Below are 17,953 nucleotides of genomic sequence, written 5' to 3'. Positions count from 1 at the left end.
TACTTAGTTCATTAAGGGGCGATCATGAACTCTGATGAACTCTGCTATAACGGTGCCATAAGGTAGAGTCTACAATCCATGTGTTCCCTACGTTTTTGATATGGGTTTATTTTTTTCAAAGGGTGGATCCTGAGCTACCTGCATCAAAATCACCTGGTTTGCCTGTTAAAAATACAAAATCCTGGCTCTATCCCATATACATAGAATTGGGCGAGGGGGGGGCAGAAGAAATCCTGGAATCTGCATTTTAAACAAGCACTTCAGAGGACTTCCATACACTTTTGAGTTTGAAAGCCATTGCTTTGAGTCCTTAAATGTAGGTGCTTATTAATTGTTACTCAAAGTTGGATCCTTTTCCTACTCTATGGAGCAGCGCTGGCAGGCTCCAACTCCAATTCTGCATTAGGCAGACATACTGGGGAATATGTGAGGCTCAGGGTTCTCCCAGTGCTAGATCTCCCGAAACCCTTCCTCTTCTACCACAGTAATTTAACTCAGTTTTGGGACTATGGAGAAATGAATTTTTTAACTTCCTACTCCTCCTTCCCCCAGAGTATCCTCCTTTGAATTTTAACAGATGTTAAATCAATGCAGACATCCTGTTAGACTTCAAACTTCTTAAAATAGATGCTACCTGTGCTTTAAAAATTTCAATTAAACCAACATTTAGATACCCATATAAGGCCCTACCTAGGTTGGGTGCTAAAGCATACCCTGTTGAAATGAAGACTCAGAAGCTCTGATTATGGCAGTGGTTAGGAGCTCTTCACCTCAGTCCGATGGCCCAGCACATCAGTTCTATGCAGTCCACTTCCAGAATGGAGAAAAACAGCAGTGTCACGGCACCTGGATTATATCATAGATGTCCCAAGTTCAGGGACTTTTGAGAACCTGAGTAAAGCTGATATGGATCAACCCCTTTGGGAGTGGCTCTCTCTCTACAGCACTAAGGTAGAGAGACCAACCCGAATCCTTAGTTGGATTCCAACTAAGCCGCCTGGGGGACAGATGAGTGGCTACAGATCTTCGTATCTGGTTGCCTCCACAGTGAGTAAGAACGTTGGTTAGACATCTGAATCACAACAGGGGAAAAAAAAAAGTTCTCTTATAGGTAGCAATTTGTTCCATCAAGAAAGTAAGAAAATTAAAGCTTTAATTAACACTTTTTAGGAAGTATTTGGTATTTAAACTTATTATTACCTAAAAGCAATTTTTATGAGCAGGTTTCAGGAAGTCTTAGCAAAACTTATGCTTCAAAAGATTCTTTTTGAAGAACTCTGGCTAATAACATTCACTTTGGCCAACAACCTTATTTTGCTGCTACTAATGCTGCAACAAACTTACCTTAGATGATTAAAATCATTTTTTCTTAGAAAACTGTAATTCAGGAGTCAAGCCTGACAGCAAGAACAAATGAAGTTGAGTATTGTTAATTTTTCAAGATTGACCCTGAAGCCATCAGTGATAGGTTATTTTCATCTTATTTTTTAATAAGGGAGAAAATAGAGAAATTGGAATAGATCTCCTTTCTAATTAAGGGTTATTGATTTATTTTTTAAAAGAGGAATACAAAGAGCTTCAGTTGGTTTAGGTCTTCTGCATATGCATTTGGTTTCTACTTCTTAACTGCACAGCCACTGTCACAAAATACTTGTGCCAAATTCCACATACAGATCCTGATTTGCATAGCTCTCCTTTATGTCAAAAAAGAAATCAGGGCTAACTCTTGTGGGGGAGGATGTGAAGAAAGACTGGAGAAAATTCTAGCTGATGAAAAGTGCTTTAAAATCCCTTGCCAAATTCCTAAGACAGACTTTCTAAAAGCACTCTCTAACATCATCATTTTAATATCCTCTTTCAGCACACCTTGATTTCCAAAGTATGGAATAGGAAGAGATTTTAGTGGTTTTTTCCCCTAGTTTTAAAATGAGAAGCTGAAACTGTGTACTTATTATTATTATACTTTAATATGGAGCAAAATCAGGAGTGCAGAGACCTCCTAGAGAGAAGAATACATGTGAAAAGGAGTTGTTGAATAAGGCAGCAAATTACAGTTTTCGTAAAACAGGTTTATATATTAACAAAGACTGGGGCAAAGGCAATTACACGAGCAAAAAAGATGGGTAAAAAAAGTAGTGATGAACAATTATGCATATACACACCCCCCCAATTTTGGATTATGAAATCCAAGAATCCTAGTCCATAATTCATGTAAATGTGTTGCTGTGGAAGTTATTTTTACTTCTCTCCATAAATACATTGTTGACACAAAGAATAATATTCTTAGTTTACGGATTATAGTTAAGGGACATTTTAGGAGTTGATCTTTCCTTCAAAAATAAAAATAAAAACTGAAGAGGCTGTAAATCTCTCTTACTGCCCTTGTGCAGGTCTTAGATTTCACCCTACCTATTTCCAAACAGAAAACAGTAAGAGGGTGCAGACAGCTGTAACCTAAAGAGTGAAGGATTTAGTGAGCTGTCAATTTCTCGCATAATTCTTCTTTTCTGGTACTGCTGTTCTCTATGTATTATTAATCTATTTATATTTAACTCCAGCTATTAGTCCGCCTCTTCCAGCCACTGAGCCATTTGCAAAGGAGAGGAGAGAGAGACAACGGTTGCTATTATTAGGCATCCTTTTGTGTGATGAAGGTGGAGGCAGTTAAATAACACCATTTTGCTTCTTTGAAAATGACAGAGAGTGTTTGGGGTGGACAACTCAGGGCCGGTTAACATAACCTTTCCCCTCAGAAGGTAAAACAATAGAGATACATTTTTGAAGGAGATACATTTTTGAAGTACTTAATTAAGCCTTCAGCAAGGAGTGTGGGAAAATTACAGACCCATAAAAACCCTCCAGTTCTGGGCAAGAGTAAATTTTCTCTGCAGCATTCTGTCGCTGCTCATTTACTGCATCATTTTGACATCTCGTATTTCCACAAGGCTTTTATATAATCTATAAACAGGGACAGAAAGGTGAGGAACAGAGAGAATGGGGACAAAGTTTGGACTTCCCACGCTGTTACTTCCTTTCAGTTTTCCATTAAAGGGTGAGGCTGAAGGGTGGCATTTTAAGATGATTTCGTTAAAAGCCTGAGACATTAATAACTGACACAGCAAGAAGAAAGCTGTGAAAAACTGCCACTGCTTGCTTACTCTTCAAAGGATGAGTGTAATTCAGTCATAATGTAAGCTCTTTAATGTTCCTCCCCCAAACCTTTTTCGATCAGGAAAGCCTGGAATCTGTAGGCAAGAAAGATAATTATATTAGGACTCAAGCAGGCAGAGTTCAAATGCTAATAGCCTTTAAAATGTTCTCCTTATTTTCTGTTTCTGTATGTTGGGCTGTTGTTCTTTAAAGAACTATCTTTCTGCGGTTTTACTCCGAAAACCACAGCAGATTAAATAATAAAAATAAATTCTACCAAAATGAAAAACATTTGCCAAGCAATTGGTGATAGTGCCATCTAAATCAGACAGGATGGCGGTGAATCTCATAATATTCACCTATTGGACTTTTATATGAATTATTTTCATTGTGATAGACTCTGGATATATGCCTTTGGAGTCTCAAGCAATTCTATTATTTTATAATGTAACCTTATCTCTGGATTCTTTTTGTTTCTTAGACTCTTATTTTCCCTTGATCTGATTTTTTCTTTTGTATTTAACAGGACAGAAGAAAGTCAGTTGCTTGGGCCTACAAAGGACTCCCCCGACCCCAAGTTTTAAAAAAGATTTCAAAAGCAAATTTGGAAATAAATTTCAAATAAGTCAAACCTCTCTCCAATTTCAAGAAATCATTTTATCAAGAAAAGATAGATACAGACCTGATTACCATCTCTTAAAAAGTATCTCTTCTCTATGACCTGTGAAAAACAAATAAAGATTTTAAGGGCTTAGCACATATACCTTGAAAAGGTAGTAACTGCAATGGCCACTAATGGCACTAAAAGGTATATACCCAAATTAAGAGTCTTTTCAACAGCACAGACATCTAATACAATGAGTTAAATCTGGTGCTAATGAGATCAGGATTGTGGAAGTATTTTTATAAAAGCCTGCCTCTTGTTCCAAAAAGCATTAATGATAGGTCAAAAAATACATGAACAACAAAAAAGACTAAATAACCAGAGAGTGACATGACATCCCATGCAATTCCTAGTGTATGGCTGCAAATTTGACTCAAAGTTCCCTAGCAGTCGGCCCCAAAAGGTACCAAACAGAATCCATAAGATAAAAGCAAAGCACTTTTGCTACTACAATAGCATACCTATTCCTTAAAGAGGAGTCTGTCTATATAATGTAGTAAACTACCACATTCCTCTAGTAAACACAGTTGTAAATTCTGTCAGTCCTTAATGGAGACAGATGACAACATCAAAAGCAGTCAATTAACTTCTTTTCCGACTTAATCTGCACCCTTAATTCAGCAGTTTCGGAATTGTCTGTATTTGGTCAGTAGGAGAAATAAGGTAAAGCAGTGGATGTATCTGTACAAATCCATCACCACTACTGAAAAGAAGCCTTCAAAATATGTGCCCTAACATAATGAGTTTAAGAGCACCATATTTTCACAGGATGAGAAACATTTTTTTGAATTTTATTTTATTTATTTTTTATACAGCAGGTTTTTATTAGCTATCTATTTTATACATATTAGTGTATACATGTCAATCAAAATCTCCCAATTCATCCCCCCCCAACCCTCCCCCCACCCCCCGCCACTTTCCCCCCTTGGTGTCCATACATTTGTTCTCTACATTCACATGATGAAAAACATTTTTAAAAAAAAAGGAACTCTGTTTAACACTTGAGAAACTGCAATGGTGACAGAGGCAGTATTATTTTCTTTACACAGAGCTTTACATGTGATTAAGAAAAGTTCAGCAGATTAGAATACAGATTATCTGGAGATTAACTCTAAGACATTAGAATCTAGAATTATGAGGCTAGGAGCTTCCTCAGAATAAAGCAGAGCATCTTCTTCCAGGCCTGTAGCAGCTTGCTCTCATTGGCCTGACAGCCATATCATCTGGATTCATTTTATCTTCGAGACTATGGATGGGTTACTTTTAGTCACAAGAGACTCAGGGTAAGGTTGCACTCACTGGCCTCAAAGGTAGAAAAGCTGGTTCATGATTAGTACCCATCTAAAATACCTGACACCACAAAAACTATGACAGGACTGATTTTCCTTCCTCTCTCCAGGGTAGGACAGGAAAATTCTATTACTCTGGAGTGGTTAGGAATTACTATTAGCGAAGGGAGTGTGGAAGAGGATTAGATTCCCTCTTGGAAAAGAAATCTTTAATTAATTAATTAATTTAATTTTTGAGTCTTTGTTGCTGCACGCGGGCTTTCTCTAGTTGCAGCGAGTGGGGTCTAGTCTTCGTTGCACTGCATGGACTTCTCATTGCAGTGGCTTCTCTTGTTGCAGAGCATGGGCTCTAGGCACATGAGCTTCAGTAGTTGCAGCACGTGGGCTCAGTAGTTGTGGCTCATGGGCTTAGTTGTTCTGCAGCCTGTGGGATCTTCCCAGACCAGGGCTCAAACTCGTGTCCCCTACATTGGCAGGTGGATTCTTAACCACTGCGCCACCAGCGAAGTCCCTTGGAAAAGAAATCTTTACACTAAATTCTGGAAGATATGATGTAAAGTCATATCTTAGCTGCCAAGTCCCTTGCTTTCAGGCAACCACCTCAGTCTGGAGGTCTGGCCCACCTCTTTTTTTTTTTTTTTAAATTAATTAATTATTTTTTGGCCGCATTGGGCCTTCGTTGCTGCACGCAGGCTTTCTCTAGTTGCGGCAAGCGGGGGTTACTCTTTGTTGCAGTGCGTGGTCTTCTCATTGCGGTGGCTTCTCTTGTTGTGGAGTACAGGCTCTAGGCGTGCTGGCTACAATAGCTGTGGCGCGTGGGCTCAGGAGTTGTGGCTCGTGGGCAGTAGAGTGCAGGCTCAGTAGTTGTGGTGCACGGGCTTAGTTGCTCCGTGGCATGTGGGATCCTCCAGGAACAGGGAACCCATGTCCCCTGCCTTGGCAGGTGGATTCTTAACCACTGCGCCACCAGGGAAGTCCTGGCCAACCTCTTAATCCACCTGACTTTGTTTGTGATTTAGGAAACCAAGAGAGAAGTTGCTTTTCAATTTTGCTCATAATTCCCTGCCCTCAACTTGCGATGTCCTTCTCTTATCAAACCATTTTTTAAAAAAATTATTTATTTATTTATTTGGCTGCATCGGCTCTTAGTTGCCAGCAGGCGGGATCTTCGCTGTGGCATGTGGGATCTAGTTCCCTGACCAGGGATCGAACCTGGGCTCCCTGCATTGGGAGTGCAGAGTCTTAACCACTGGACCACCAGGGAAGTCTCCTCTTATCAAAACTTGCTCTCTTCTTAAAACCAACCAAGTTCCCTCTAATTTTTTTTTTTAAGTAGTCTTGCCTGACAACTTGGGTCACACTGATCTATAACCCATTGTTTCTCTAGGATATAACTTATTACATTTTATTTTATTTATTTATTTATTGCGGTACGCGGGCCTCTCACTGTTGTGGCCTCTCCCTTTGCGGAGTACAGGCTCCGGATGCGCAGGCTCAGCGGCCATGGCTCACGGGCCTAGCCACTTCGCGGCATGTGGGATCTTCCCAGACTGGAGCACAAACCCGTGTCCCCTGCATCGGCAGGCGGACTCTCAACCACTGCGCCACCAGGGGAGCCCACATTTTACTTTTTTAATTTTAAAATTAATAAATTATTTAAAATTTAAACAATATATTGTGGGATCTTTCCATGTCAGACACAGATCTATATGATGCTGCTCCTAGGGGACACAGATAGTGGCCACGGATCTAAACAAATGGAAGTTCTTACGTTTTAAGTTTGAAAACAATGTGGAGAGAAAATTTGGTGCCTTGCAGTGCTTCCAACCATTTTTTCATGTCATGACACATTTAGAAAATGCTAATATTTATACATTAGCAAACGTACAAATGGAGTAAATGGAAGAGCCAGGCCAGGGGCTCTGGCTGCTCTGAGAACTGAGGGGATCACTATCTCAGTGCACCTGTACCCTTTTGGCCACACACCAGTTGGGAAGTTCTGCAATAAAGCAAAAATTTCCCAGTGGCCTAATATTAAACAGGGACGGAGTGTGGGCCTCATCTTATGCTGACCTATTGGACAAAAAAGCCAAATATTAGATTTCTAAATAGTTAAAAGAAAAATGATTCATAAAGAAGAGCTATGAGGAGGGAAATTTTTTTCTTGGGAGACTACTTGTAAAAGGAAATATAAGACAGAAATTAATCTTTTTTCAATAATAATACAGAAATACATCCTATTTTACTTTACTACACAATGTCAACATTGGGTAAACAATTTAACTTGGTCAATATTGTATGCAATGCAGCTGTATGGCCTTGTGAAGGAAAGACAAACAGTGCTCTAATTTACCAGTATGTTGAAAATGCTGCATTTTCATTCCAGTTCTGGACAATAAGATGATGCTGGTAAGAGTGAATAACTGGAATGCAAAGGTTTCTGATAGGGAAAATTAGGGAATCAAGAAGATGACCTAGCCTTAAAAGTAACAGTAACATTTATATGGAGAATATTAGTAGCTGGGAGAGCAAAAATAACTCAGGGCTTTAAGCAGAATGTCCTCAGTTTAGTGCCTTTTGTGGGGACTTGGGGGTGGTGAATAAGCACAAAAATGCTAGAAAATATGGAAACATAAATTGTTTTAAGGAGGGAATTAGGTATCTTAAAAAACCCCATTTGAATCCAGTAGCTTTCATCCTTTGCTTAGAGAACACTGGTGATAGAATAAACACGTCAGCAGGCATTGAGCAATTACACCAACAGATAAGAGATCAAAACAAATAGTATTCAGGCTGTGAAGTTTAGCATGAAGGAATAAAAGGACAAAGCATTCTACAAAGAATTTAAACTCTCATAATATATAAATTAAGTTTAAAAATAACTTAATTGAAGCCATTACCTTATCAAAAAACCTACTGAGCTTGACAGCATTGGAAGAACCTGCAGCTAAGTACCGTGGATTTGTGCAATCCTAGAAGATAAAACATAAGATCCACAATTAAACGTTAGGAAACATAAGCTCTTTGTGAGTCATTACTGTTCCTCTTGCACATTTCTATAGTAAAATATTAGGCATAATACTCTCATAAAATATTCAAGGAATTTTCAAATTATGATGCACACAGCAAAGAGGAAAGTGCTAAAGGAAGGTGAGGCCACTTACTCTTTGTTATTTAGGCAATTTTAGAGGACACTGAACCACTGTATTCATCACCAAATAATTCATAAAGGAAGACAGGATTGTTAATGTCTTACTAACAACAAAACCAACATACTAATTAGGTGACCTGCCTACATTTACCTTCAAAAGCAGAAACAGAGCTATTAAAAACAAACTTTTTTTTTTAAACATCTTTATTGGAGTATAATTGCTTTACAATGGTGTGTTAGTTTCTGCTATATAACAAAGTGAATCAGCTGTATGTATACACATATCCCCATATCCCCTCCCTCATGCACCTCCCTCCCACCCTCCCTGTCCCACCCCTCTAGGTGGTCACAAAGCACCTAGCTGATCTCCCTGTGCTATGCAGCTGCTTCCCACTAGCCATCTATTTTACATTTGGTAGTGTATACATGTCAATGCTACTACTCTCTCACTTCGTCCCAGCTTACCCTTCCCCTTCCCCGTGTCCTCAAGTCCATTCTCTACATCTGCTTCTTTATTCCTGTCCTGCCCCTAGGTTCATCAGAACTATTTTTAATTTTTTTTTTAGATTCCATATATATGTGTTAGCATACGGTATTTATTTTTCTCTTTCTGACTTACTTCACTCTGTATGACAGACTCTAGGTCCATCCACCTCACTACAAATAACTCAATTTCGTTTCTTTTTATGGCTAAGTAATATTCCATTGTATATATGTGCCACGTCTTCTTTATCCATTCGTCTGTCGATGGACACCTAGGTTGCTTCCATGTCCTGGCTATTTTAAATAGTCCTGCAATGAACATTGTAGTACATGGCTGTTTCTGAATTATGGTTTTCTCAGGGTATATGCCCAGTAGTGGGATTGCTGGGTCACATGGTAGTTCTGTTTTTAGTTTTTTAAGGAACCTCCATGCTGTTCTCCATAGTGGTTGTATCAATTTACATTCCCACCAACAGTGCAAGAGGGTTCCCTTTTCTCCACACCCTCTCCAGCATTTATTGTTTCTAGATTTTCTGATGATGGCCAGTCTCACCGTTGTGAGGTGATACCTCATTGTGGTCTTGATTTGCATTTCTCTAATGATTAGTGATGTTGAGCATCCTTTCACGTATTTGTTGGCAATCTGTATATCTTCTTTGGAGAAATGTCTATTTAGGTCTTCTGCCCATTTTTGGATTGGGTTGTTTGTTTTTCTGATATTGAGCTGCATGAGCTGCTTGTATATTTTGGAGATTAATCCTTTGTCAGTTGCTTCGTTTGCAAATATTTTCTCCCATTCTGAGGACAACACTTCATTTTTTAGTACTAGTTACTCACCAGTGCTCAACTAACTTAAGTACTATGAAGTTCTTAGGAATAGTAGGAAGCATGAAAATAAAGAGCAAGAGGAGCAAAAAACAAACAGAACGGTGGCCAGGGATTTCTCACTCACTGAATGCAAGGCACTACATCTCTTGGTAGGCCATAAAGATAATAATAAACAATAGATATATTTTTTGGTTAAAATAAACAATAGAAAAGTTTATTTTAAAATATCATTAAATATTATTTTTAATAATAAATAATAAACAACAGATATTTACTATTAAGATACAAATAGGAAAAAATAGGGCTCTGAAGAGACAAAAGAATCTGAAACATTATAATGAAGTGACTAGTACATTGCAATGATTAGTAGAGACCTTAAAACGTTTACTACGTTTTTTTTTTTTTTAAAACGTTCCCTTTCCTGGAATTCCAATGTTGAATTGCCTTAGCTTGTCATCATTGACTTGCCAACTCAAGAGACCGAGTACTTTGATTTGTACCTCAAATGCCACCTAAGACCCAACCATGGGGATATCATATAGGCTCCTTTGCAAGGATAGTATCTATTTTTTCAGTTATAGATCATCTGTGTCCCTTGGGAAATCACTGAAGTTATTATTGTTGCATTTATTCTGATTGTAATCTCTAAGCCCACACGATTCCATTCCAGTGCATTTTGTAACAATCCCTATTTTACCAATATACAACATTCAAGGCTCACATTTTAAATTCTGACCAGAAGCTATACATTTTCCAAAACCACAAAAGAGAGACCACAACTTTTCAAAGATCATAGAGTAAAAGAAAAATCAGAGGTCTTTGAAGCCAGCAGGCTCTGAATCTGAGTATCTATCCCAACATCTCTAGATTGTGTGACATTGGTTAGGCTACTAAACCTTTAAAGTTGAGCTTATTCATTTGTGAAATGGAGATAGCGATACTTAACCCATAGGATTTTTGTGAAAATTAAATGAGATAATGCATGTCTGACACATAGTAGGTACTGAAATATTAGTTTCCTTCTTTCTTCATCCCAAGAAAATGCCATCAGATTGAATTTTCAGACACAAAAGCACCTAACATAATAAAAGATAATTCTATGTATGAATTAAGCAGACTGAAATGTCATCGTGTAAACTGTTGTATTTGAAATCATGTTTGAACACATTTATACAGCAATTGAGGCATATAAAAGACAAACCTTAACTAGATCTGTATTAGATACGATTTACAAAACAGATATTGATCACATAATCATCAGATTGTCAAAAGACTTCAGAGATGACTCCAAATAGAGCTAAAGTACTAAATACAAAAATTAAATCAAACATCAAACAAACAGACAAAACCTCCCAAAAACTTATTTCTAAGCCTCCAGAATTTCAGGTTGACCAGGCTAGAGAAACCCTATGATTTTAGGAAGAGAGTTTTAGATCTGAAAGAACTATAACTATCTGCTATTGATCATGGTAGAGGGCAAAGCCTGAAAATTGATAGCTCTAAATGCTTGAGAAACATTAACTAGGGAAGATGCTTCAGAATGATCACTTTGAAGTAAACACATAACAGAGGAAAATTTGTGCTAGACACAAAAAAACCTAATAGGATTTAAAAAAATAAGTAATCTCCTCCCTGTTTATAATTTAAACAACTTGTCTTTTTTTTTTCCAGGCACAAGAAAGCTTTGATTCTATCTTTGATGTATACAGTTATGTTAATCCTTACTTTTTAATAATTTTAAGTAAATTCATACAGTAACCAAAGATGCTAGCACTAACAGTGTTAAATTAGTTTTTACTTGAGACTTTATATTTACTTGCTGAGTCTTTTTGACTGTTACCTCTTTTTGAAACTCTTATCCAATTTTCCTCCTCATCTTTTCTTCCCTGCATCCTCAAGACCCTCTTGTTTCTGCTGTGTTCTTGAAGGTGTACACTGATAAAAGGCCATAAGTATGTTGTATGTGAATTCTGTGAAGACCATGTTTGCCACTTGAGTACCTTTACATTTTGTTAACAATTAAAGATCGCCCTGACTTTGCAAGTAAAATAGGAAAAGCACATATCTAGATGATTGTCACAGAAACCCACAGGCACTGGAAACAGATACATTCTAAAATACATTAAAAGTAAAATAGTATGTGTCTAGAATGTGTAAGCACTTAATAAATGCCAGCTACTTTTATTATTAAAAAAAAGTAATTGCTGGAACAAATTAAGCTATTCAGTGGTAAATTTCCCTTTGGAAACAATGTTCAAACAAAGTAACCTCAGTACTTCTTTGACAAGGATATTATATATTCTATGTAACAGGAATTCTCTGGAATATGATGGTCCAGTGTTGACTACCTGGGCATTTATGCTGAATATTCCATGGTGGCAGCTGAGAAAAATAAGGCATCTCCACTGCAAAGCAGAATGTAAAAAACAATGGAATGGCAGGCAGAAGCTGACTCAATTATGGGGGTACAGGTGGAGTTGAACCAAGCCGCGTTCACCAATGCTGATTCACAGAGAAAGGGCATCAGAATCAGCTGAGTTATTAGTTAAAATTACTGAGTCCGGGGCTTCCCTAGTGGCACAGTGGTTGAGAGTCCGCCTACCAATGCAGGGGACACGGGTTCGTGCCCCAGTCCGGGAAGATCCCACATGCTGCGGAGTGGCTGGGCCCGTGAGCCATGGCCGCTGAGCCTGTGCGTCCGGAGCCTGTGCTCCGCAACGGGAGAGGCCACAACAGCGAGAGGCCCGCGTACCACAAAAAAAAAAAAAAAAAAATACTGAGTCCTTCTGTCAAACCTTATGAATAAAAAGCACCAGCTGTGGGGCACTTATTCAAAAATTTTCACAAATACTATAATATTGAATACACAGTCAGGTTTGAGTAATTGGTGATCTAGATGATTTCTAACAATTCTTTCAGCTCTGAGATTCTAAATGTTAGGTGAAGGATAATTAAGTGGAAAACAGGCTTAGTTGTAGAGCATGGGCTCTGGAGTCAGAGTGCCTGGTTTGACCGTGTAACCTTGGCCTAATTGCCCCTCTTTGCTTCTAGTCTTCGTTTTTAAAATGGAGGTATTTATAGTACCTACCTTATAGGATTGATGTGAAGATGATGCATGTGAGATAATGTACATAAAGTACTAGAACAGTGCTTGGCACTAATAAGTCCTTAATGAATGTTAGCCATTAGTGGTATTAAACTACCACCACCACGTCTGGAATGCCAGTGCGCAGATATGTTGCAGAAATCCTACTTGCGAACAATGACATATAAACCATGACTGAAGCTGCTGGCCAGGATCATTCTCTAGGCAACACTAACTAGCTTATATGAGAACTTTTCTAGCCTTCTTAATGTCCAGTTCTAATTGAGCTAAATATCTCAGGAAGGGACTCAATCTATTGTATAAACTAATGCTTATACATTACTAACTATACATTAGTTTATATAAACTAATGCTTATGAAGCACTCCTAGTTTACAGTTTGTAATTTTCTCATTTATATACTTGTTTACCCTTTAAGGTAAATTCTGTAGTTTAAGAAGCTAAGAGGCTTTTCTAAAGCAAGAATAAAACAAAGTTTGAACATTCCAACAGGTCAGCATATAAGGAGGCTTTGCCCATCTCATAATCTATGCTGGCTCCAATCTTCATTACTTTTTGGACTAGAACCCAAATGCCTGATTTCAAATATAAAGCTTCCTCTGTGAGCATATAGAACTTTCAAAGTCTTTGGTTTTGCCTTTACCTGATAATAATACAAACATGCATTAGTAAAAAATACACACCAAATTAATCTCTTCTGCATTGAAATCCTCAGCCAGGAAAGCAGTCCTAGTTAAAACTTCATGGCGCTTGGTTTCATGAATCTGATCCAGTTTAGTCCCTATTACCAACAGTGGGATTTGGTTATCAGCAAACTGTTCCCGGTCATAATCCCTGTGATAAATAATAATGAAGAGGTGAATAGAATTTACCTTTCTGATGTAGATGTGTAATATTTAAATGCAACTACTCACACTATTTTACAGATACTTCACTGACTCTTGCTCACCCATTACCTATAAACTTACTTTTCTCCCACCTACTTGTTCATTTTTTCAATCAATCCTCGCCATCTTTCAAGTTCCAACTATTAATTCAACTACTCAAAATTTGTCCCATGGGTCTTTATAGACTACTTGAATAAACTGAGTGCCCACCAGGTATATGAAAGTAGGTTGACTTGACTTCTCCCAAAGCTCTGTCTTCTAAGGCTAACAGCTCAGGAATTTTTCTGGGTAGATGCAGAGAGTGGATTCAAACCTCTGTGGAGAGAAAACCCAGTACCCTAGCATGGCAGTCACGCCTTTTGCCAGAGGGGAAAATGCCAAGCTTCCGGGTACCTCCTGGGGTATGCATAAACTTTACACCTACCATACTCATTTCTGTCTATGAATAGTAAAGAAAAATAGATCATTTTAGGAAAATCAGAAATAGGAATGCTGAAGGCCAGCATAAATCAACCATAGGTGATGCTATAGCCTGGGGAAAGATGGAGTCAACAAATGGAAAGGGAAAGAAACAATTGAAATGCAAAATGAATAGTAAAAGGAAAGAATTAAGTACCAAATAGTTGTTTGTCCTGACACGAGAGCTGTGGGAGACACAGAACAGGTAGTAAGAATCACTTAGGGTTAGTGGCCTTGGGTCACTGTCTTTCTATTACTGAAAGGAACATAGAGCCCAATGTCGTTCAATTAATATAAATTCTACTCACATATGAGAAATGAAACAGATTTGGAGTTCTGACATATTATAAGCTCAGTTTATAACAGTCAGCAAAATCTGGTTGCGACACCTTATGACAGTAAATCAATATTGCATAACCCAATCAATACAAACCAGGTGAGCATAATTTTTTTCCTTCCTTTGACATCACTCTTCTTTCTCTTTGAATAATCTAAATTGTGTTTGTGTGTGCGCCTGCGCACAAGAACTTACCAAATCTTTTTGCCCTTCACAATAACCTTACAGAGCCTCAGTTACTGTTCAGACTTGGAACAAAATTGTTTTGAATTATGTTACCTCCCATTTCATAAAAATACTATAATCCTAATTACTGCATCAAAGCCAACAATAGTTTGAGTTCAAGGCCTTTGATTCTTCTTACTAACATCAATGTTGACTTAGGAGACATGGTCCAAAACTGAAATTTGCTTTATTAGAGAATAAAGTTTTGAAAGTACCCTCCTTTAGGACTTTTTTCCCCTTATACTCTAACTCTGGCTTACATACAACTTTTTGTATATATTTTACCAAACATCATCTTTGATACACATATTTGTCACTTGCAGTCTTTCATAATCTCTTGCACATTAACATATATATTTATTGTATATATGTAACATAACATATATGTTGCACATAATATATGTATATTTACAATCTGTTCTCTTATTTCTCTTTTTAACTTTCCTTTTTCTCACTTTCTTTCATTAAATCTTATATCCAATTTGAAATTTGATCTCAAAATCCTTTTTTTCTTTTTAAATCATTAGGTAAAAAGCAAATGGGGAATTTTATCATGAATGGATAAGTCTGATAACACCTTAACAAAACAAAGAGACAGATAACCAGGTATTGTATTATATGCTCTGTACCACTTAGGCAAAAACAAAAAACCTTGCATCTTTCAGGACACTATATTTAACTACCATTATGAAGAAGATTAGGATTCAGAGAAACAAATAATGTTGGAACAATTGGACATTCATATACAAAAATCGACCTCAACCAAACCCTCACACATTATAACTAACTCAAAACAGATCATAGATCTAAAAGTAAACCAAAACCTGTAAAACTTCTAGAAGAAACACAGGAGAAAACCTGCATGATCTGGGATTAGGCAAAGAGTTGTTATACATGATTCTAAAAACATAATACATAAAAGAGAAATTAGACTTCATCAAAATGAAAAACTATTGCTTTGTGAAAGATACTGTTAAGAGAATGAAAAGACAATCTACAGAGTGGGAGAAAATATTTGCAAATCAAACATTTTACAGAATGTTATTTTGGAGGGTACATTCCTGGGATTGCTATAGCATTTCAAACCAACTGTGAAGTAATCTGGGCTTACCCATTTGTTACCAAGACTCCAGTTGGCACCAAATCCCTGTTGAGAGCTTCCAATGACCAACGATACAAGTTTTGGGATGACTTCTTATTTGTTAAGTCATGGACTAAAATAATACCTAAAATAACCAAAGAAAATAATGTCAGTATTGTAACAACTCCTCTTCATTTCACAATTGGCAAAACATTAGGTTGCTTACCGAATGCATTTTGGTACGACTAACAAACTCAGACACAATTATTTTTAAATTTCCTCTGTAAATTCTTGCAAATAATTATTTAAAAATAATTATCTAAAAGCTTTTCTTTGTCAGTTATATAACTTTTAAAAACTTCTACAAGGGCTGACAGATGTCATTAAACTTTTAGAATGTCTTCTTTTTTTCTTCATTCAACACTTAATGAGTGCCTATTCTGCCTGGTCCTAATTACAGAACTACTTCATCAATAAAAAGAATCAAAACTACTTCAAGTATATAGGAAATTATATTCATTCAAAAAGGTTATTTTTTTCCACACTATGCATCTGTCATAGACATCATACATACACATATTACTTACACTCATTAAAATATTTAATAATAAAAATTTATTAAAATGGTATTGATTTAATTTGATACAATTCCTATTCTTTAGCTGACAAGATGTTTTCTTGTAGATCACCTGAACCTAATCAACTCAAAAGTCTGATCATTTAGTTCTTCGGATTAATGGCTAGCTATGTAAGCTTGCTCTACCTGTAAGAGATCTAGTTAACAAAGCAAAAGAAATATGCCACTAGAAGGAGGTAGGAAAAGATAGTCAAGAAGTATGAATAGTAGAAAACAGATGGACTTTTAAGAGATTGAAAAATAGCAAAATGTAATAAGGTTTAGAAATACAATTAAACAGAATCAGTTAAGATCCTGGACAGAAAGGTAAAGCAGGTTATTACAATATGATATTGACAAAAAAGGAAAAGCTTTAATGCCTAGTGAAATTTAGGGTACCATCTTGTGATCAAGAGACAATAGGTTTTTAAACCCCCAACCCTTGCCTATATTACCCAGATTCTACTGTGAAGAGAGAATGTGAAACTGATGATTCTTCCATCTTCAAGATGTAAGATATGTAAATTTGAAAAAGAAGGGCATAAGAGTTAGAATTATTTGGCTCCTCTAGTTTTTACAGACATTGTGTAACTAAGGTGCTTGTGCAAATTATAGTTGACTAGTTCCAGTTAGCTCAGATAAATCTGTATCTCTCCTGGGATCTGGAAAAAATAGAGATCTGACACTTGCCCCCGTGTCCAACTGCATTCACTCTACTTTCCTCAATGAGGGGCTCTATTAGGCATTAAGGAAACATGAACAAGGATAGATTTTAAAAAAGGAATAAAGAGCTACCGTTAAAGAATATAGCTAACATTTATTCAGTATTTATGTGGTAAATATTGTGCTTTACGTCTGGCATCTACTTTGATTTTCAGAACAGTCCTATGAGGTAAGAATTATTATCTTCATTTTACACATGTGGAAACTGAGGCTCAGAGAGGTTGAGTAACTTACCCTAGATCACATGGTAAGTGGGGTAGCGGAATTTGAAATCAAGTATTCTGACAGTAAAAGATTAGAGGAAGACAGAATAAAGTCACTTCAGGGCAAAGGGAGTGGAAGATACTTTCTCCTCTCCTTATTTCCTAGGTATAAATACCACAAAACTATGGGTGGGTTTGGTTGGGAGAGTGAAAAGATTACAAAGGCCTAAATGAGCTATTAGATGCACAGGGAGGAGTTTATTTTTTGAGGATCTCTATTTAAGGCTTTTGAGCTTTTAAGGGCATTGAGCACCTTTTTCCTTATTTTCCTTCTTTCATTTGGGCTGAGAGTTCCTGCTTTGTAGATTACGAGCTAGAAGGGATGGGACACAGTGAGGCCCAAAGGAAAACAGTCAGGGTGATAGCTGATCAGAATATGTTCTAAATCTTTAAAAATAGAGAGGTAGAGACACTTTACAGGTTTCCTTTGGGGATTACCAGCCTCATTCATCACAGTGGGAAGAGGTAGGGTATTGAGGGAAGGAAGTTATTGCTAAGAATAGACTATTTGAATGGAGTGATCCTTATGCTCTGTTTCTTAGAAAACTAAGGATGGTAGATGGAGTAAAGAACCTTGAACGCTTCTACCAAGAGAAATGTTCCAGAGGTAGGCTCGAAGAACACAGAAACTGATTTTCTTTCTTTTTCATTGAAGTATAGTTGATTTACAATATTGTGTTAGTTTCAGGTGT

The 17,953-nt window shown here is 37.2% G+C and overlaps 1 protein-coding gene across 1 annotated transcript in view; it reads right to left on the bottom strand.

Annotated features, from left to right (window-relative positions):
* Positions 1-842: 842 nt before the first annotated feature.
* Positions 843-17,953, bottom strand: part of RABL3 (RAB, member of RAS oncogene family like 3) — a 39,911-nt gene continuing 22,800 nt past the window's right edge. The window contains exons 4-8 of the mRNA XM_079922029.1: positions 15,690-15,804; positions 13,354-13,504; positions 8,004-8,075; positions 3,833-3,871; positions 843-3,245 (exon numbers count right to left, since the gene is read on the bottom strand). Of these exons, the coding sequence (XP_079778155.1) occupies positions 3,180-3,245; positions 3,833-3,871; positions 8,004-8,075; positions 13,354-13,504; positions 15,690-15,804 (443 nt within the window). The 3' untranslated portion in view covers positions 843-3,179. The remainder of the gene's footprint in view (positions 3,246-3,832; positions 3,872-8,003; positions 8,076-13,353; positions 13,505-15,689; positions 15,805-17,953) is intronic.

Source organism: Stenella coeruleoalba (assembly GCF_951394435.1).
Source record: "Stenella coeruleoalba genome assembly, chromosome: 5".
Lineage (NCBI taxonomy): Eukaryota > Metazoa > Chordata > Mammalia > Artiodactyla > Delphinidae > Stenella > Stenella coeruleoalba.
The sequence above is the reverse complement of the archived record's forward strand: the minus strand, read 5'-3'. Positions and strand labels throughout refer to the sequence as shown.